This window comes from Anas platyrhynchos, chromosome 20 (assembly GCF_047663525.1).
Source record: "Anas platyrhynchos isolate ZD024472 breed Pekin duck chromosome 20, IASCAAS_PekinDuck_T2T, whole genome shotgun sequence".
NCBI lineage: Eukaryota > Metazoa > Chordata > Aves > Anseriformes > Anatidae > Anas > Anas platyrhynchos.
In genome coordinates, this window is record NC_092606.1 from 4,290,938 (window position 1) to 4,312,351 (window position 21,414).

At 41.1% G+C, this 21,414-nt stretch overlaps 1 protein-coding gene across 4 annotated transcripts in view; it reads right to left on the reverse strand.

Moving 5' to 3' along the window:
- Positions 1-21,414, reverse strand: part of SPECC1 (sperm antigen with calponin homology and coiled-coil domains 1) — a 95,165-nt gene that overhangs the window by 9,727 nt on the left and 64,024 nt on the right. For all 4 annotated transcript variants that reach the window (XM_027472614.3, XM_005023133.6, XM_013103015.5 and 1 more), the window contains 5 exons: positions 18,592-18,737; positions 18,285-18,385; positions 17,260-17,341; positions 13,255-13,405; positions 12,436-12,538 (listed from right to left, as the gene is read on the reverse strand). In XM_027472614.3, coding sequence (XP_027328415.2) covers positions 12,436-12,538; positions 13,255-13,405; positions 17,260-17,341; positions 18,285-18,385; positions 18,592-18,737 — 583 coding nt within the window. The remainder of the gene's footprint in view (positions 1-12,435; positions 12,539-13,254; positions 13,406-17,259; positions 17,342-18,284; positions 18,386-18,591; positions 18,738-21,414) is intronic.

A 21,414-nucleotide genomic window follows, 5' to 3' on the forward strand; every position in this document is an offset into this window, starting at 1 on the left:
GTTATAGTGCTCAGAAGTCAGGATGAAAAATTTGCCACCTTATGGCCATAGAATATCTGGTGTCACCAGCGTCCCAGTCCTTAGCATGCCATCAGTGGCTTCACACTGCTAAAGGCGTTTACACCAGAGATCAACTCCTGACCCATGGGCTAAGGGTGCTGAGCAGCTCAGGTCTGCACCACTCAGGGTTACCAGCACCTTTTGGAGCAGACACACCATACCCGTGTTACGCAGCACCGGACCTGGGTCTTCTGCGGTGCTCCTATGAAAGTCGTATTTTGGGTGTTGAAAACCTGGGAAGAATGTGAAAGTCTCACTGCAGTCCACAAGAGGTGTGGTTTTCATAGAAAGATGACATAAGAATCTTTGCGTGCCCTGTGGAGTAGCAAAAAGGAGTGTGGAAAGATTTGAGAGTACAACGTTTCAGCTGTCTGAAAGTACCGGAGCACTTGTATGGTTCCTTTCTATGCATAGTAAAGTATCTGACATTAAGCAAAGTTAAAAATAATAATAATCCATGTTATTTAGAGAGCAAATACATTATCTATAACATTAGCGACAGGCCAAGTCTAAAAAGACACTGAACACCTGCAAGTCATTAACCTCAGCCTCCTCCCCAGGAGCAGGACCTTTGCTTGCAGATAACAGCGCTGAGAGCACCGCGGTGAAGGCCCACAGGGAAATCCGTGTGATCTGTTCTCACTCAAAACAACTTCTTGTTTACCCGAGGAAAAAACAACCACCCCGTTAGATTTCGCTACATCTTTGACTCCGAGCCTTCAGCACAAAGCAACAACATTGTTAAAACACCGACCCCAGATCTTCCTGCTCGGCAGACGTTCCTGTGCCTGCAGCAGCGGCTCTCTGAATCGTAATTTTCTCTTGTAAGACCCAGAATTATAAATTACAGACATGAGTCAGCTTGAAGCCAGGCTGGAAGGAGCTCTGTGGAAGAAAGCCTGCAGTAACTGCACCCTTAGCATCATTCTCCCCCTCCCTCCCCAGCACACAGCGCGCCTCTCGGAGTCCCTGCTACAGGGCAGCACGCTGGGAACACGCTGGAGTGGCTCATCGTTGGGTTTCAGGCCACAGAGAATAGCAACTTTAACAGTGAAGAGAGAACTAGTTAAAATACATATAGAGAATAATAGAATAAGCAGAATATACAGAGTAAAGAGAACCAAAGGGAATTGCCTTGTTTTTAAGAGCAGCTCCCCGAAACCAGCTCAGCTTCAAGTTTTTAAGCTTTAAGCCCCACATGTTCCGCACAGAGCAGAAGCCTTACACTTCAGTGGTTTTTAGTGGTTATATTTAGACACAGGTGTCTGGACAGGAACCTCTTTCACGAGCTACATCTCTGCAAAGCTGAACGCTGACCTTTCTAGCGTAAAATCTGATCGAGGTACCTTGAAAGGCAACTCCCCAGGAGCACCTCCACCCATCCATCTTCAACAATAGCTGCGTGAAACTGCTAATCTCATTTGGGTTCATCACACCCTAATTAGTGGGGGACGTGTTGGTGGGCTACAGCCAGAGAGGTTCTAGCAGAGGAAGCATGTAAACTGCAAGTTCTGGCTGGGCAAGTGGTAAATCCTTCCTAGGTTTAACACAAGAGAAGAAGGGGTCCCGTTAGCACGACCTAACCTGAGCAAACAAAACACTCCAGTTCATCTGAAATGCTCCGCCAAAGATATGAAACATTTGGGCAATCTACTGGAAATGTGGGTGAATTAGAAGTGTGGTCGGGTCCAGTTAAGATGGATGAAAGGCATGAATGCCTGAAATTAAAGACTGCCTGGATTCTTGCGTAATTACAGGGTGCACCCAGATGACTTGGACAATTGCACTCAGCTATTTTCAATGGGTAGCGGCAAGTCTAAAGCGATTTGCATATCACATTTAGTCAATCTATTACCAGGAAACTTTCCGAATTCGCTTACAAACCTTTTTCTCTGAAATGGCAGACAAAATAAACTAATGTCTCTTGATTTAAAAAAAAAATAAATCCAGAATAATTTGTGGAACAGCAATACTGTTTATTGTATAGAGATTAAGTGGCTAGCCAAGATTGGGAAGGAAGCCAAATGACCTTCTATCCTCCAGGCTATATTAATATCCCCAGTTCAAATGGTTTGGGCAGCTGCAGTCTCCATAACGATTATTTTTAACCTCTCTTCGAAACTTTGTGCTTCTATCCCCACCATCCGTATTTTTAACACTTCTGCCAGACAGCGTCATGCATCTTATTGATTAGACATGGATGAAACAACGTAGCTCCAGATAACAGAAAATGCCACGTGAAAATGCTGTTAAATTGCATAATCACAGCACAATGAAATAAGGAAGTGGTGTCAGCTCTTTAAAGGTTATCCCATCTAGTACCTTCCTTTTTATAAGAAACCCCATTTCCTGCCACATTCCTAGGTTCTCTTCACTCCTTTCTTCACTGCTGGTTGTTGCTGCGTGTTGCTTCAGCTTTACTGCTTATCATTTCCTTTACCAAGTGTGAATTAATGAGCCTTTTTAGCATAGCCAAGGCTAAGTTGAAACTGAGGTCGTAACATTTCTTTTTTTTTGGCAGAAGCATCACTTGACCTGAACAGTCACAGGGAGCAGGGACATTTAAAGAGGACATTTAACAAGCTTATTGTCATGCACTCCACACTGATTTTTCTGCTCCCAACTATTTCAGTCTCTCAAAAGACAGAGTTCTGAGAAGATACCTGAAAGTCAGGCATGTCCCATGTTCTTCCTTACCTTTCCTAGTTGGGGCAGACTGGCAAGAACAGGTAACATGATGCTCTCTAAACCTCTGCACTCAAAACAACCTAATCTGACATGAGTTGTTTTAGAAACATCATTTAGCGTAAACTGTAAAGCTTATTATAAAATAATCCGCGTGCTCTTCAAGCTCAGCGTTTCCTTCCTGAGGTACTGAAGAGGTCCATGACCTCTACAAGGCACCTTGGTTCCGTCATTTTGATTGCAAGAGATGTGGTGCTGCTATAACTAAAATTGTCGTAAGAATAAAAAAAGGAAGTGGTACCAAACGGGAGATATTTATGGTAATACGTGATAATGTAATTATGTGACCTCCCATTTCCTTTGCTTGCAAGGCAAAATACAGTTGCTACTGACATGGAAATCATCACTGTAACTATACATACAAGTAACTGCCTTAATAAGCCAAGCAGCATCTGTTCATGGCCAGCAGGTCTGTTGCTCCCAGCACTGTGTGGATGGGTAAATATTTCACCATACTTTGTCCACATTTTTTTTTTTTTTTTTTGTATTGGAATATATATATAAAGACCAACTTTTAAAAATGAGAACAGATTCCGATAAATCAGGGAAAAGCTTGAGAGACAGTGCTGGCACTGTGCTCGTAACACACACAATGCATGTGAACTTTTCCTAGCAAACAGCACAAGCTCTTTTGAATACTAATTACCCTATGAAAACATTCTCATTACTAAAAGTCACCTACTTCAAAGATCTCTCTAGTAGCTAATAAAGTAGGGTTTTGTACATATTTCTCATTTGGGGCCTTTATTATCACTTTGCACCCCAGCTTCTAAGGAGGGGGGGCAGAGAGAGGCTAATGCTGAGCTCACAGTGAGCAAGCTTTTTAATACATAAATATACAGGACCAAATGAGAGCTAGCATAAGCAAAACCAACTTTATAAACATCTCTGGGCCATTTCAGGGGTGAATCAACGGTTCCAAGAGATATCTATCAAGTGTGGGTGGTACTTTTGTAACTGACACTGCTGTCCCATTCAGCGAGCTGGACAAAACATGTTCGTTATGTCTGGAGAGGCAGAGGTGGGTGCCACAGCGAGGCCAAGAACTACCTGGTTCTCCTCATGTCACAATCCCTTCAAATCATTGATGACTTCTTATTTTTGCATGAGGCAAGATGCAGCAGCACAGCTCCGAGGACCACACAAATATTCTGGGGAAGGAGGGAGGGAGCAGAGGGAGGTACTGAGCTACTTCCTGCCTGGAGCCCTGGCACGGAATCGCTAATGACCACAGCGACAGCTCCCACAGTTATTTCTAATTATCTGTGGGGATAGCTCAGAGCTTAAACACGTCCTGGAATTCCTGGGAAGAGGGGTAAGCTGCAGAGGAAGGCAGGCTCACGGCAAAGGATGGGGACAACTTAGGGAGAGGTCTCAACAGCAAAGAATACTCACGGAAGAGGCAGCAGGGCTCAGCGCTCTCCCAGTTAAATTCATAGTTTGGAGCTGTTCCAGCTGGTGACCAATCAATTCAGTGTTTTCCCTGATTGTCACTGCATCCAGGCAACACGAGGGAAGCGTCTTGGACTTTGGGATGGATAGAATGTAAATGCTATTTTTAAAATTACCCAGCAGGATAGAGAGTTACGCATGAGAGAGCTGCATGGGCATTTAATTTATCCCTCCAATCAAAAGACTTGTATTCATTTACAGGATAAAGCCCCTTGCGTGAAAAAGGTAGAATTTGCCTCAAGTTAGCTGGCTACGCTGAAGAAGCACGTTTATGAATTGGCATCTCTGTGAAGGAGACTTGCACATTAGAAATTAAACTGATTACTCCCAACATGCCATGATTTAGCTGCTACATTTATTTTCCAGACCCAACCCTGGCTTCAGCTGGGACATAGAGAAACTGCGTGTGCCCACTGGACTGTAGGTGTTTTTATTTAGAAGAAGAAAAAAAAATGATGCTGGAAAAGAATTGGGAATGTCTTGAAATTTCAAACTTGTATTTTCAGTAATTAAAATTCTCAGTATTCCCCTTTTATCAGGGTATCTTTCCAAATCTTACTGAAACTCATCATCAGCCACTGAGGTAAGATGATCTATATTTTAACAGCCAAGGAAATCAATGTAATGGCATTACGCAAAACAGCCAGGATCACAGAGGTGGACCAAACAGCCTTGAGAGCAAAATTCCTAATCACCTTCTTGCCAATTTTTATTTGAAGACAGGGCAGCCCCTCCTATCTCAGTGGCTTTTACCAAGACTCCCTCTGATCACTGCATAGATAGGAAAAGTCTCTTTGAAGTGAACTAAAAAGTTTTCTGCAAAAATCAGAGAAACTCAAAGAGACAGGAATTTTACCCAGTTCTCAGAAATACACAGAATACAAAAATAACTTCCTGGTAAAACCCCATTGCACATACGTTCCACTTCTAAATGTCAAAATGTTTTAAGCAATGTGGGTGCAATGCTATTTACAAGCGTACGCAGGCTCTCCTACCAGAGCAGATACGCTGGTGTATGGTACTTTAGAAAATGTCACCGTCCACCAGAGAAGAATTTTGCAGCGTTAATGGCATTTGTAAATATTAAGACGGCCAGATTTTTTCTGTTTACTCAGCAGGCCCTGGCCATTAGCTTCTAATCGCCAGCACACAGGTTGATGTGGCAGAATGGAAATCTTCCCACTCTTCCCCAGAAGAGGACGACTCCTCCATGAATGCTGTTCAGAATGCGTAGATGGCTGCCGTTTACATCTGGAGGGGTTTTGTTCAGTGTCTTTCCTCAGCCATATCACACAAATTGGGAGTTATTTGTTTTACTGCTGATCGTTAGTAGAGAAGATGAGAGCACTCTGGGAACCCAGCCTTTCCAGAGCACACAAACAGTGTGTAACAGCAGACGGATTTACCTCCTGTCCCCATTGCTGGAAAGACCTGGCTTGGAGAGGTGGCCAGATAACTTCCACGTCCACTCCTCTGTGTTACTGCTGAATTATGGAATGCCACAGCTTATCGAGTTCTCATGACTAGTCAAATACTTGGATAGAAAGGTGGTAATGCTGCTATGAGAGAGAGAAGCTGATACAATTTGGGAACACACTGAAGCAGTTCTATGCTACTTGTTGACACAAACACAGAAAGTGAGGTAGAAAAGGGTAAGAGAATCACTACCACATCCACAGGCACATCTTCTGATTAAACAACTGGGTTCTTTCTGATCGCATTTTGGACAGTGCACAGCTGTCCAGGATTCTCAAGGCTGTAAAACTAAGCTCCATTCATTATGTTAGCGTCAATGGATACATCTGATTTGATTGTTTCGTGAGGCAAGTCCCAGGAATTACATTCTGCCCAGGTGCAGAGGTTGAGAGGATTGGTTCTGGTTTTTGTTCCATTCGGTTCTTTGATTCTTTACTAGCACTGCCAGCCTGAGCACCAAACCTGAGGACAGCAGTAGCATTTGCAATAGTGTCTGTTCCCTTTCTATGGTCCAAGACAATGCAAAGCTGAAGTGAGGCAAAGTGCTCAGTCTAGACTTAAAAAAATGATTGAGACAGCAGTTGCTTAAGAAGACAGTCATCTACTCACCCTAATGACGTACAAAGAAATGATGGGCTTCTTGCTTCCAAATATAACCCTTGGTTTCCAGAATAAGGAAGAAACTGTCAAACATAGACATGTTAATGGCCATGACAGAGCTTGTGGAGCTGTTATACAGCATGACTCCACAACACGCAGCCCCTGAACCCGCCTGCTTGCTGCATCAGCAGCCAAGGAACCGGCACCCTGGCTGGTGGGCCAAGCAGCAGCATCCTCCCTGATGTGGGAGCGTTGGCCCTATGTCCATGAGACCAAAGGGAACACGTTAGAACCTCATCAGCCTATCTGCTTTTGCACATCTTCGGGTGATACTTAATGTGTGCTGGATGTCATCCAGCCACCAAATGAATCAAAAAAACATGGGAAGAAGCAGGGGATAATACCATGGAGTAGGGCTCAAGAACAAAGACGATATGGTGGAAATACTATCCAGCGCACAACTGAAAAGGAATGTGAATTCCTGTGAGAAAAAGAAAGCCACAAATTCATAAACATAAAGCTAGTATTATTCCGAGTTTAAATTGAATAAAAAAGGGTAAAAAGCTTTATATTATATCTTCTGCCAAGCCACTAGATTACTTGACAAACAACAAATACTGACACAGCCTTTATTTTTCTCCCTAAGCTTTTGCATCCTTGCTACAAGAAGAATATAGTATCGTGCAGACGCTGCCATTTCTACAAGGTCTGATATACCAGTTTTATGCTTCTAGTAGCAAGAGCACTCAGAATTACATTTCATGACTTTCAGGTTAAGTTTGGAAGTAATTTGTTTCCAATTGCTGTCTCTCAGGGCTGGAATAGCCATAATAACTGGAACACTTCAGGGCAGATATTTTTCTTCTTTTTGAATAGTTTACTGAGGCACTACATAGGAAAGGCACTTTTATTAATAATATTCAGCAAAGACTAAGGCTCAAGTATTGCCGACAGCATCAGGAGATTTCATCAGAGCCCTAACACTAACAGTGTCTTAAGAAAAGGAAGCATGAAAAAACAATTCATAACTTTCCAGACAAATATTCAGAATGACTGAGGGTACAGATTTCAGTACTTTACTAATTCAGACTAAACAATATATGTTGGAGATTATTGCCCTAAAAATAGTTCCAATGCACTCCTAAGAATACTTCCTAATACTGCACAGTGTTCCTGGGACCTGCTACAGAGGTAAGTGACACCAAATACAACAGGGAAACAAAAGTCTCTTCTAGCTTTGCTCGTAGTTGCTAGAATATTTTAATGCAGAATAATGAAAAGGAATTATTGTCTCCAGGAGCTGCTTGTACATGTATGATGTGAGAGCTAGGTAGAGATCATGCTACCTAGTACTTACTGTGTGCTGTTGGGATTCCTCCAGATGGTGTCAAATCTCATCTGAGGCTGTGGAAACCAAGTTTCCTGTGGAAACCAAGACCACTGATACCAATTTGTCAGCCTTCTGCTGTCGGTGTCAGTGATAACGGGAAGCACTGCCTCCATCCATGAGAAGATGGACTCAGACTGTCATAGTCATAAAGCAATGGCTCGTCTGCACGGGTAGGGAATATATGATACAAAAATCTTTGGAGGTATAGCTACTATTTCCCCCTTGTCAGTTCTACAGCATTTCTCATCTCCTACTTCGCATTTCTTCCTCAAACAACCACACAGCCAGATTCAGTCTAAAAGATGGTGGTTCTTCAAGAAGTGGATCCCAAATGGGTCCTGTTAAACCAAGTGTAACTTGATAAAAGGAACAAACATGATGGTACGTTGGAAAAAAGACTCAGTCTCAAATTCTCTTTTCCTCTGTGCCATAGGATAGATGTGTAGTAGTTGGAAAAAAATGCAAAAACAGTTCTTTTAAGCAAGCCATCTTCATTAACATGGTAGCAATTCCATCTCATCTCTGAAGAGGGTATGCGGCAGAAATAATAATCCTAATTTTTAACGATCACGGGTTAAGTGCCTCTTGATGTTCCCTGTTTTCACAATACTTCTGTGGATAGCAATAGACTTAATCTAGAGAGGTTTGGCCCCTTGACAAATGGTCTCCACAGAGAGCAAAAAGAACCAGAGCACTTAAATGACACTACAGTCACTAATGATATGATTATGGAAGGTGATAATGCAACAAGAATGACTCTCAGCAGCTTCCAGGAGTTATGACTCATGGGAACAGAGCCTATTAGAAAAGAGGCACCAAATTTCTACTTCACACTGTTGCTATGATGTATAATCTTTTTAAATAGATGAGGAAAAAAAAACAAAAGACAACAGAGAAAAAGCTATTTTAACATAAATAACTTACTCTCAGCAGGCTTTGTGGTTTAAAGGACTTGTGGTAATTGAGCTGCAGAGCCACAAAAGCAGTTCTCAAGTCTGGTCACCTCACCACCCTACATTACATACCATGATGTCAACAAATTCAGAGAGGCAGGACGAACAGTCTATGCATGCTTAGCAAAAGAGATGTGGCAGTGTACATTTCTTATAGGCAACCACACTTCAGATTGAGTTGGGTTTATTTTGTTTGCTTGTTTGTTTTTCAAGCTGGAGATTTTCCTCAAGGAAGTATTGCAAAAAGCCACTAAGCCCAAAGCCTTATTTCACGGCAATTCTTTTTGATGCTGTGATTTTTTTGCACTTCCCCTGAACAGTTATTCAAAATTGATGCCCAAAATGCCAGAAAACATCGATCTAGGCATTGAAACCTGACAACTGAAATCATATGCTAGAACATACCATAGTTTGAGATCTCACTTCCATATTTTTCTTCCTCTAAGTCATTAAACTGAACTTCAGTTTATCAGTAACAGCTTTACCTCAATTCTCATACTTCCTTCTCCATTTTCTAAAATATTACTTTCTCCTTAGTGTTCATAACCTTTTGATATCAAGTCACTGTTTAAATAGGGATCTTAGAAATGACATAGCAGATTAGAGACACGTAGACGCTTTCATGTTTCCCCTCAGTTACTGTAAACTCATGCAATTTCTTTATTTAAAAAAACAAATCAAACCCTCCAGGCCAACATTCATTTCTGTTGCACTTCTCTCAACTCCCTCCAGTGTCCCTCTCTTGTTTTATGAGATTGCCTCCCAGGGAACACCACACTGAAGTAAAAAGCCAGGGAATGTTCCCCTGTAGTCAGTGTAAGGATATATGCCAGGAGCAGTAAATGTAAATTTCTATCTATAGCATAAGCCTTGCATGGATTAAAGCATTTGAAAAGTGTAGCCTTGTGCATTGGTCCCTAGGTCTTATCCCCAGATACTCTCCCAGGTCACTAATCCAGCTTTCCTCAGGGGATGTGGGACACAGGCAGTAGCTGCTACCGAGAGAATCAGTTATTCTAATCCGTTTTGTTCATATTGTTTAATGAAATCAGGTTTCTGCCTAATTTAAACAGAAAGGAATCCCCCTCCTCCTCTTCAGCTCACAGACAGACTTATATTAAACCTCCGAGGCAGCACACTGCGATACCGAAAATAAGAAGCTAGGCAGCCAAGCATCAAGTCTTATTTTCTCTCACTCCACTGCGTCACTGAGCTGAAAATAGTTTGCTTCCCAAACTACTTGTGGTTCTGAGCTTCATGTCAGAAGGAACATAGCAGTATGCTGGGATCTGCACAGATGATGCCTCACAGACGGGGTCTTATGTATGAAAAATAAGTGATGCGCGTCATCGGGGTTCTGCTTCCTGGAGCTCATTACTTCATTCCCACCAGTGCAGTGGCTAAGGCAGGAAGGAGGATGATGCTCTTTCCTCCATTCCAGCCCTCTGTACTCCAGAACGATAAAAATTCCCTGTGGAGCTCAATATCAGCCTTATCGTAAGGGTGCAAGGGTCAGGGGAAAGCTAGTTCACGAGGAATCCGTGAATGCACCACAGCGAGCACGATGGGAACAAGAATCTGGGGAAGACTGTCCAAGAGATAGTGCCTCTAAACAAAGCAATGAGGATAGAGAGGCGAGACTCTCACCATAAATCAAGACATTGTTTGTCCTTTGATACATCTGATTTTAATTTCTGCTCTGAGATCTTAACATTCTAGGCAATAACCCCCCCCACTCACACACACACCCCACAGGCTGAACTCCTCAGCTTCTCCTGGCCTACACAGTGTTTGTCAGTGCCAGGGCTGTACCTGCTCTTTTTGAAAACTGCTGAATGTTCATTCTGCTGCTTTAGACTAACGACAGAGGATGGCCTTCAACCGAACAAGAGCCTCAGCAGAGCAGGAACCAAAATGACAAAGTTTTTTTCTGAAATATCAGCTGGACAGTCATGTCAGTAGTAACAGCATTCCAGCAGCCATATATAAAGCAAAGATTTCTATTGTCCTCTGAGCCAGGGACATGCTTTCCTCCAGAGACTAATACTAAAAGGAAAAACAAATAGACCCGGGCTGCTTGCATACCTCCTGGGTGGCCTGCTATCCGATACACTGTTAGCTGCACTACTTGGGTTCAGGATAGAAAAACAAAACTCCTTCTCTTTTCTATCACAGAGGGAATACTTGTCACCAGTCTGGTACCTCCCGCATTAGGCAGGCCTTTATGTCTGCAAGCGGCACAGTAATTTCTAAAAGCAGTACCTTCAGTCCTACCTGGGTGTAATCAGACAAAGGTAACTACTACAGGCTGCCTCCCAGAGAACGCTTCCAACAGTGAACCCAGATGAGTCAGGCTATTTTAAAAGAAGTGGAGGAAGTTCCTACGTATGACATTTAAAACAAAAAAGGGCAGGAGAAAGTCTTACTCAGGGGTTGGGCTTTCTGGCCTAACAAAAATTAGACTTGGAAAAGTTGTATTTTGCCAATCATTTTCTGAGGACTGGATGGAAATGTGTCATGTGTCCCCACCCCTTCCCCTCTCCCCAAATAACTTCTAATCCAAAACCAGGAGAATTTTAGAAGATGAGATACAAGTAAATATAAATTCAACAGAGTTGAAGATGCAACTTCACAGGACAGCACTAGAGCCTTCTATGCAGTATCGCACAATTGGAGGCTAAAATCTAACCCTGGCTTTATTGCTTCTAAGGTGTGTCTAAAGGCAAGAGCTTTCTCTGGTACTTGTCCTTCTGTAAAGTTTGTGCAAGTCATTCATGTGCACATGAATGTGTGCTATGTGCTAAGAAACAACTCACACTTTCAGAGATGAGCTTATTTAAAGAGAAAGCTACTGTCTTTTCTTCCAAACTCCTGTGCCCTGCAGCTAATGCTTCATAAAGAGCTAGTTGTGAAGAAAAAAATATGTTATTATTTACTTTAAAAGATGGGCTCTGCTTTTATTAAAGACTTGCTCCAGGGTGCATATCATGTGGTGATAACTGCTTTTGTCTTCTGCTCTAAGTAACAAACAATATTATTCTTAAGAAAAAAAAAAATCTCAACATTATATCAAACTAAGACTATCCTGCACACCCAGCATATATCACAGGACGGACTGTTGCCTGTAACTGCCTTCTACAGCTCAGTTACAAGCAGAGTCCAAGGTCTAACGCAACTGTATACAAACACCAGCAAGAGCTTTATGAGCACAGCAATGGCCGTACAATAACTGGAGAAATTATTATGCCTGTTCAGCAGTGGAAAATCACTACATAAAGAAATCACAAGTTCTCAAGCAGTCAAAACTTGTTTTGTAAAATTCAGTGAAACTTCTGTAGATTAGAAAGAGCAGGGCCCTAAGTTGCAGTTTGGGCAAGGCCACACATAGAAATATTTATTTAGTTTTACAGAAATTACCAAAAAGAAAACACTCATAATAACACACAACCTATACAAAAATGTGAGTGTCATTTCAAAAATTGATACCAAATTGAAGCCACCGTTCATATACACTGTTTCTCACCATCAGTGACCTTTGATGCTGCAAATACTTCAGCTTTTGCATGTGAATTACTTATGACAATGTAATATTGGGGTCCACAGTGTTAAAGAAATCTGAAGGAAGAGCATAGAAAACACCCAACAGAAGTAAACATGTAAAAAGCAGCAGACTGAATACATTTCTCTGAAGTGACATTGCTTACTGAACGTGTGTAAGAAAATGATGGAACTGTTCTCTAGAGGGAAGTAAAAATGTACCTGGTAGCCCTCTGTCTTCTTCTGGCACCATTTCAACAGAGCGTTCCTCTTTGAACCACCATACTCCCGGGCAAGGGCTGCCAATGGGTCCTTTCTCTCCACACTAAGCCAGGGGGCGTAAGGGAGAAGAAGACAAATTTGTTTGAAATATCTTTTTTTTTTTTTTTTCCAGTGTATAAATAATATCCATATGACAAACCAAGATGGCATACAGAACCTAAATGGAAACCAAACTGTAATAGCTTTCAGAGCACAACCTCTATCTAAAGAATCTGTAACAATAAATTCACATCCAATTGAGCTGCTGCAAAATGAGTTCTTGAATTAACTGAAATATCTGGAATCTGTATTACAATTAAGGCCTAGAGTACAGTTAAAGGCCATCTGTCAAAACACCCACACTGCCTTCACCCTACAACGTTTACTTCTGTGAATAATGGTGGAGACCAGAGGAAAATGATGTGTCTGGCTTTCTCCTAGACCTCAAAGCTTTTAGTTTTTTAACTCACCATAACGTGCAAAGCTACAGCAAGATACTGATGGGATTTTGACATACAACTGAGTGACTCTTGAAAGCTTGCTATCCTCATTTTGTCACAATTGCTCATCTTACAGATAATTGTGGTTATAATAGCCTGAATTTTGATATTTGGCTCTGGTATAGTTTACACAGCCTGGTAATTCAGAATCAGATAGAGTAGCCAGCAGACTTTCTACTGGAGACAAGAATCCACTGGATTGAAACGTTCATCTTGGTGCCAGGTAATGCTGTCAATCTTTCTCCAATGCGCTGTTTTTCCCAGGAAACTTAGCTTGTACCTGAGTTTGCTTTGGGGTTTCAAGCTGCTGGAGTTTGAGGTAAGCATTCTGCTGCTGAAGGCCATAGGGGGTTTGCTCAGGGATTCCAGGGAGGGGCTTTTACGGAGGTAATGGTCTGGTTTCAGCTCGTCATTTCTCCCCTTCAGAAGGTCTGTGGGAATTAAAAAGGAAAAAAAAAAAAAGCTGTCAGTTTGCAGTCTGAGGAATTCGATTAATCACTGTCCTGCCACCCAGCACACAATATGTAGTCTGTTGTTTTGATTCTAAACAAATGTACTCATTTGTTCATTAAACACACATGGGGCTAGGAAACCTTGAGCAGATTAGAGGTGATCATAACAAGGAATGGCTTTGATGATTTCAACAATACAGACTGCCTGGTTTCCTGTGATTGATACTCCTGCTGGGGGGTAGGGGCCTCAGGTGAATGAGGGGAAATACCAAAATCCACAGACTTAAAGGTTCAAAAGCTGATCACCAGATATCTTCACCAGATGACTGACCAGCCCTAGTATAATAATTTCTTTTCCTGCCACTAATATTCATGTAACAAGATGACCTCTTGTCTTCTTAATACAACCCAGCAGTAAAAGGCATTTATTATCACATGATGCTTGGTATCCTATCTAACATGACTTTGGGAAGTCCCAATATATTCACAGCAGATGCATCTGTATTATTATGACATATATTAAGTATTTTTAAATATTACATATTGGTTTTACAGTATATATATTTATGTGTGTGTATATTTTAAAAAATCAACAAAATTAGTAGCCGCGGAACCCAATGTTGATACGTTTTTGAACAGAAGCCAGAGATCGTAGAAATCAAATTATTTCCCCATGCACATCAATTACAACCGAGTGATGAATAACAGAGTTGTCCATTTTTTCTCTGTAGACAGACTGTCAACAAGCCAGGATCTATGAGCAGCACATTATGAGGTATCAGAAATTAATTGAATGCAGAACATTTAACTTTGTCTTTCTTTTCAGCTACTTCCCTATGTTAATAATTAAATAATGTCACATCTCCTAAACGTATGAATTCCTTCTTAGCTTCAGCAAAGGATAGTATCAGTGAATCAATCCTAAATTTCTTTTCAGCTGGGGTGTATCAGCAGTTGCCAGACAAGCACATCCTTCCAAATGGAGCGTGGTAACCATAGGTGTGCAGCTGCCCTTCCTTTGGCTCCTGCAAGTCATTAGACTAACAGCATTTATAGCTGCTGAGAGCTATAGGCATTACTGCACCTTCTTTCCACAGCAGAGAAGACCGCTAAATTCCTATCTATTAAGTCATATTGATGGAAAAGGACAGAATCAAGTCCTGGGAATGTTTTATTCCACGAAACCTGGCTGTTGGCAGAGCTTTGTTGTGTTTGCATACACCTTGTTCAGTCAGGATCATCCTTCCCTCCACTCCCCTGCCCCTTCTTCATGTACATCATAAATTTGTAACAAGAAATAGCACCAGGATAATGCTTTAAAATACTGCACACTACAAAATGCAGAACAGAAACCCTAAATCTCATTTACCTCCCTGAACAGGGAGGCCCTCTCCTCCCAACCAGCCAGCTGAGCTTATTTAGAAGAAGTAACTCCACATGTCTGTGTGTATGAGTATTTGGATATATTATCCCTTTGCCATTTGAAGGCAATACAGAAAATCTGATTTTATGCCTTTCGGTGGTTTTCCACTGTACGGTCCACATGCATATGTCTCTTCTAGCTCCTCTTTAGGTTGAGTTGATGGAGAACTGCCAACTGCTTCTCCCAGTTATCTCAAATGTTAATAGCCACGCCAGTCAGACAGGCATTCAATGAATTATTCTTGTTTTTTTTAAATTTAAAAATATTTTGTTTAGAGAAACAGATGTACAACAAAGGGCATATCAATAGGTAAAATCTGAACATTATGAAGAGGAATGTAGGTTTCTCACTAGCCTGTAAGGGTGGCAAAAAAAGCGCACTGTTAAATTGTCATTAACATAATTGGACTTGGTTAATGGCATGGTGCAATTAAGAAGTGCTGTGCCAATCATTCAGAACGCATTCATGTGTGGTACAAGAAAGAGAAGGATAAGGAAGGCTCCCAGACAGGAATAAAAGCTATTGGAAGTACTGTGCTGTGTAACTGCAAAGAAAGGAGGGTGCAGACGAGGGTATATTAGGAGCCATTTGGAAAAAGAAATGAGATAATGATTAAGGAACATCATATCCTGTTAGCACAATCTGTTTGCACTATTTAAAGAAACTTTTTGGCTACTGGCGTGACTTATACAGTAGTGCCAAAGTGGTGCAAGTAACCGTATCCAGCCTTGTACCTTGAGTCTTTCTTGCATGAGTAATGTACTTCCTCTGACTTATTTCTGGCTCCCAGACACTCCAGGACAAAACCAGTAAACCTATGATTCTAACTGAAAAGATCATGGTCAAAAACCTGTTCCCTCTGTGAAGTAATCCGCTCCCCTCTGCAGTAATATAGCATTTGGGTCAGATTAAGGACATCACAGAACCCTGCTATGATACTAGTCAGATGGAATCAGCCAGAAGATTATTATTATGGAGACTACTTCACTCTGAATTTCCTTGGGGATATTTTTTTAATTCAGTCGTGTTTGCATAGGACTTGGATCAACTGCCTTCTAGGATTATTTAGATTGGAACCAGAGCTATTACAATTTTATAGTGAGTAAGCATTTGCTATGGATTACTGGAACTAAATCAGACCCAGGTACAGAGTGAAGTGGTAGATGCAGGAACTTGTTAGATAAGTGACCATAAATTTTTAGCATACAATGGCTAATAAAATATCTGTTGATTTAAACAGATTTTCATGGAACAATTGTCTATGGGTAATAACAGCAATTATCCACAGCCTGAACTGGGATACTTATTATTAGGGAACAGCATTATATTACAGCTGACAGATTACTTCACCGTACAGTAAATTAGTAGAGACTAAAATGGTTTTATGTTCTGTTTAGGATCAGAATACACTCTCCTGCAAGACATTTTCTGGAAATCAGTTGACACGTATAAGGAACCTGTCTGTTCCACTAATAACTTCTGTTTTCTTATCATTTACTCTTGCAGTAGAAACTGGTAGCACAGACAAGATTAATGGTTATTTATGTTGCCATCCACCTTATAAACTGTTTTACTGTTCAGATCCAGTATCTCTTCACTTCTGAATTCTGGAAGGGGCATCTTAGCAGATTGTTTGAAGAGTTTAAAAGGTGGGCAGGTTCTAATTTCTCTCCTGTGCTAACAAACTATTGCAGAAACTGCCTCCAGTTTCATTGAGGCCTGACTACATGAATATAATACTTTATCTGTCCTTAAAAATTAAATAATCTATTGGTACTAGCTTTGATTCCAATGCAATAACTACATTCAGGACTAGATAAGCAAAATAAAGGGCCCTGGAGAAAAGGGAAACAAACACTGGTAGAAAAGAATATTAAATGACAAGAGAACAAAAGCAAAGTGTGAAAGAAAAACAAATGCCTCTCCTGAGAACTTACAAAACAAACTGCTTCAAGCCCAAATAAGACTGCTCCTAAAACAGTTGCATCTGTATCTGAAATGTTTCATGTATTTCAAATGAAGCCCAATTTAAAAACAAACAGGCCCCCAGAAGACAGTGCCTTGGGTTTATTCCAGATACATATATGTTGAAAAAAAAATCAGTCCATTTCAGCTCCACGGCATGGATTAAAGAGGTGCCATGGATACTTTGAAATAAAGACGGCAAGTTTGTGTTGGCAAACCATATTGTATCACCTTTTTTTTTTTTTTTTTTTTTAATTTTCTAAGGCTACGCTCAAGATGGAAACACGTCAAAATTAAAAAGCTCTCTAAAATAGAGATACAAAAGACTTCTTCACATTTCCTTTGACCGTAGGCAAAGAGGAAAAATGGCCCAGAGAGACCAACATTTAATGATAAGATTTTGCTGGCAAAAAGAGGCAGCATTTGTACATTTACTGCAATTTACCTGAAAGAGGAAGGTCTGAAAGTTCTGCGTGCTTGGCAACTCCTTTGCTGGCTGGCTTTGTGTTGTTATAAACAGAATGTCTCTGTGAAACAAATGTACAAAAGGATTAAAAAATACAAGACAACACACTTAAACAGGCAAGCAAAAAGAAGAGATGCTTCTGCTTTGCACCTAGAGCTGGATAAAGGGTGGTGAAAAACAAAAGGACAAAGAGCCAATATTTTTAGGTGGCAAGAGATCAGTTCGTGAATTATTTCACATTCTTATTTGCATGTTTTTCTCTTGCCAAACATAATCTAGTACGAGTGTCTCCAACCCAAAGTAAGAATGTCTGTTCCTAACTGTGTCTTCTGTCCACAGCACCCTGGATCATATGCCAGGATTCTCAGCCCCAGTTTTCAGCATTAATACCCACCCATGCATTCATAGAAAGTTCTCAGACCTCAGTTTAACTCCCTTCTTTAATCCTTTGCTGATTCTTTGAATGAAATGTGCTAACACACAGCATTTCCAACAACACTATACCAAAGATTGAAAATTGCTTACAGAAAGTTAATTGATTCAGTGAATCATAGAAGTACTATATTCCACAACAGTTATGCTCCATGAAGGGAAAAAAATCAAACCATAAGAGCTCTTCAGTCAGCACTGGATGAACTCACTGGATAACATACATCTTTGAAACTTATTACCCCTTGTCAATTCACATGCCTGGCTTAGGCTGATGTTTCTCATAACTCACTACCAATAATTGAAACCTATTTTCTGGTTAACAGTGATTAAAGTTCAGAACTGTATTCCAAAGAGTTCATATCCGTCCCCTGAAAACTCTAAACTGAGGTCAAATGCAAACTCACTTTGATCCTTTTTGTTAGTACTATAGCATTTGATGTCTCACAGCAAATAAACAGATGAGTTTCCTTTTCCCCTTGTCAACATATGTATGTTGGCATGCTGAAGCAGTGTCGTGCAAACACTGCATCTACCCATTTTAAAACTGTGATGATGGAAAGAGTTCCTTTCACCTGCATGGGGGAAACAGCAGCTGCGGGGGCTGTCCTCACTGGAATTCCACTTAGAGGGCTCCTAGGGACCTTGTGAACTGAGATATTTTGTCCAGTGCTACCTGTAAGAGAAAAACGTGGAAACAATTGTATTTCAAAACCAACCATCTTCCTCTCATTAAAACTGAACCAACGATGTAGTGACATTCCATGGACGGTCCTGAACCAAGCACTGACAGAGAATTTGCACTAAGCGATTGCATCACAAGACGACAGAAATTACCTATTCACTCCCCCCAAAAAAGGTTTACTACAAAATACACTGTACCTGAACATCCTAAGTCAAATGATTTTATTAGTGACTTCACAGTGGCTGCAGATTCTGACGGTGTGGGAGATGCTCTGTTAATGCAGACTCCTTGCCAGCGGTTGCTTGTATCTGCCTCTATAGATTCTACCTCTTCGGCTGTCAGCCTGCAAAGCAGAAAGCAGATCAAAGTCAGTGGCAACAGGAAGTGCAAGCAGAGATTAAAGGTCTTTATATGTAGTAAGGCAAATCCAACGATGCACATAGTTAATTGTAATGCCCAGAACGTGTACCCACTATTACCATGTTCGTGCTCCCGTTTCGGAGTGCCTAGCAGATGTTAAAATCATTGAGTCTTAAATTTCTTGTGTTATTAACCATATCATCTCCATTCCCCATCATGTCACAGGATGGAAGATTATCATGGAATAAAAGGAGTTTCATGAGACTTGGGAGTAATCACTAATAATTGCCTAAGATGGGCCTTCAATACAGCACAAGGGCCAAGGGCCTAATGTGGTCCTCAGTTGACTAACAAGGAAAATAACCAAACAGAAAAATGTTATTTTACACTCGGTGTTTTTAATTGGTGTGACCACTGCTGGCGTAATTGTTAGCAGTTAAAGTACCATAATTGAAAGTAAAATAATTAGCTGGACAGGGTTCAGCTAAGAGCCATGAAAATTAAACTAGAAAACTTGCTTCATAAGGAAAAATACTGAAATTCAACTCTTACAGCTTATCAACAAGGATGTCTGTTGAACAAGTAAACCCTCAATCACAATCCATAAACAGTTACATAGGGAATAAAACTTAAAAGTGCTTCATCCTAAGAGAAAAAGGAACACCAAAATTCAATGGCTGGAATGAAGATAGACAAACTCAAAATAGAAATAAGGCCCGTATTTTGTTGTGGATCATTAAGTTGCTCCATCGACAGGAAATTTTAAAGTCAAGATTAGGTGCTGGACTTGCAAGGAATTAGTACAGGAAAGTCCACATTTGTGTTAAATAGCAAATGTAATCATGTAGTGTAACCATCGCTTCTAGTCATGCATTTTATGGATCTGGCTGAAATTGCACTGACACTGTACTTACCCAGAAGGTCTCAGGTGGACTTCGAGTCAATTACCTAGCTTTACTTTAGGAAAGCTGCAATTAGATAAAGCCTAGTGGTGTAAAAAGAGAGTCTTTATCACATTGTTCTCCCAATCTCCTAGCTGCTTAATAAACACACGCTGATTTACAGGATTTGAGGCTTCACCACCTTCCTCTGCTCTGAAGTAGGGTAGGGGCCAAGAGATTCGTGTCAAAAAAAAAAAAAAGAAAATATTTCATAAGACATCTGTAAGATTCTATGGGGAAAGTGCCCATGAGGTGGAAAAACTTCTGTTCAGCTAAAAATGTAAGTTGAGCCCTTTTTCTTCCCTTTTTGGCATCACAGTGTACAAAATGCAAGGGGCTAAAGGGTGTCAATGAATACGAGAATAAGAGTGACTCACGCTTCTATTTCTGGCAGAGCTTAAGGAGGTGCTGTCTTTAAGCAGACATTTCTTTGCTAATTCATTCAAGCTACTTGTGTGCCAGGGGGGCCTGCAGAGGCAGATGGCTATAGAAAAAGCCATTTCAGTTCCATTCTCCATTTAATCCAATAAGGAGGAAAGGCAGACTGGATAAGATCCACCGAGCTCTGAGGGAGCCAGTGTTTTGCTGGCTAATTTTAAGCTCGGCCCTTCATTTTTTCTTTCATGGCTTCGTAAGACATTAGCAACAAATCAACAGGTGATAGTGTCTGCACTCCATTTGTAAGACAACACATAAGCTGAAGGAGCCTAATAAAGTACAGAGAAAGGACAGATTTCGGCCTCAGGACACCAAGCCACCCAACGCAATACATTGCATTTTCAAGAATTACAGAGATCTGCCTGTTTAACCAGGCAAAGAGCAAAAAGCACGAGGTTTGTGGGACATTATCCTAGTAGGAAAGGAACGGTCAACGCCTGTAGGCCAACTGGTCAATCTTGAGAATAAAATAAGCCAAAGGTATGTTCCAGGCTGCCATCACTTCAGCAGGAAAAGGGTCTGGCTCCAGATTTCATTTATTCCGAGAGGAACTATACTAAATGGCACCACAAGACACCGCAAAAGACTGATGGCTGCCAATACAACCACCTGGCTCAGTGAGGCTACAGATCATGGGTCAGGATTTAACTCTGAGAAAAGCTCACACCTCACAGACTAGTCTAGCCTCACGTTGCAAAAGGATGCAAACTGGTTAAAATTAAGTCAGCATACCTAGACCAGCCTGTGTGCCATGGCACAGACAAGTCCACTGAGAAATCACGCACCACTATTCTGTCATTGTACAGATTAATTATGAATATTCACGCACTGGAGCTGCTACTGGGTCCGATTTTGTTAGAATGCTTCCTGTAACCTTAAGTCTGTATATTTGTAACACTCCTAATGCACCCTGAAACAACCTCCTAGATGAAACACCATCACAGCAGAAAACAAGAGGCCTCTCACATTGTAAATGCTGGCATGAAAGCAGGTAGAATGCTGCCGAGACCTACTCGCTTCATCCCGTGCCAAAGAGAACAGCCAACAAACAATGAAGAATTGTGAAACCTGGTGAGTACCTTCCATTTTTGAAGAGAAAAATCTGTAAAAAGGGGATGCACCTTTGTGTGCATACATGGGTTTCTTGACAGAAAAGCAGAACTGAACTTGCAGTAACAAGCTGTGGAGGACAGTGTAGGAGAACAAGTTACGAAGATTAATGTTGAGCCCCACCTTCAAACCAAAAATGGCTCCTTGTGCACACACTTCATTTAGCTTAGC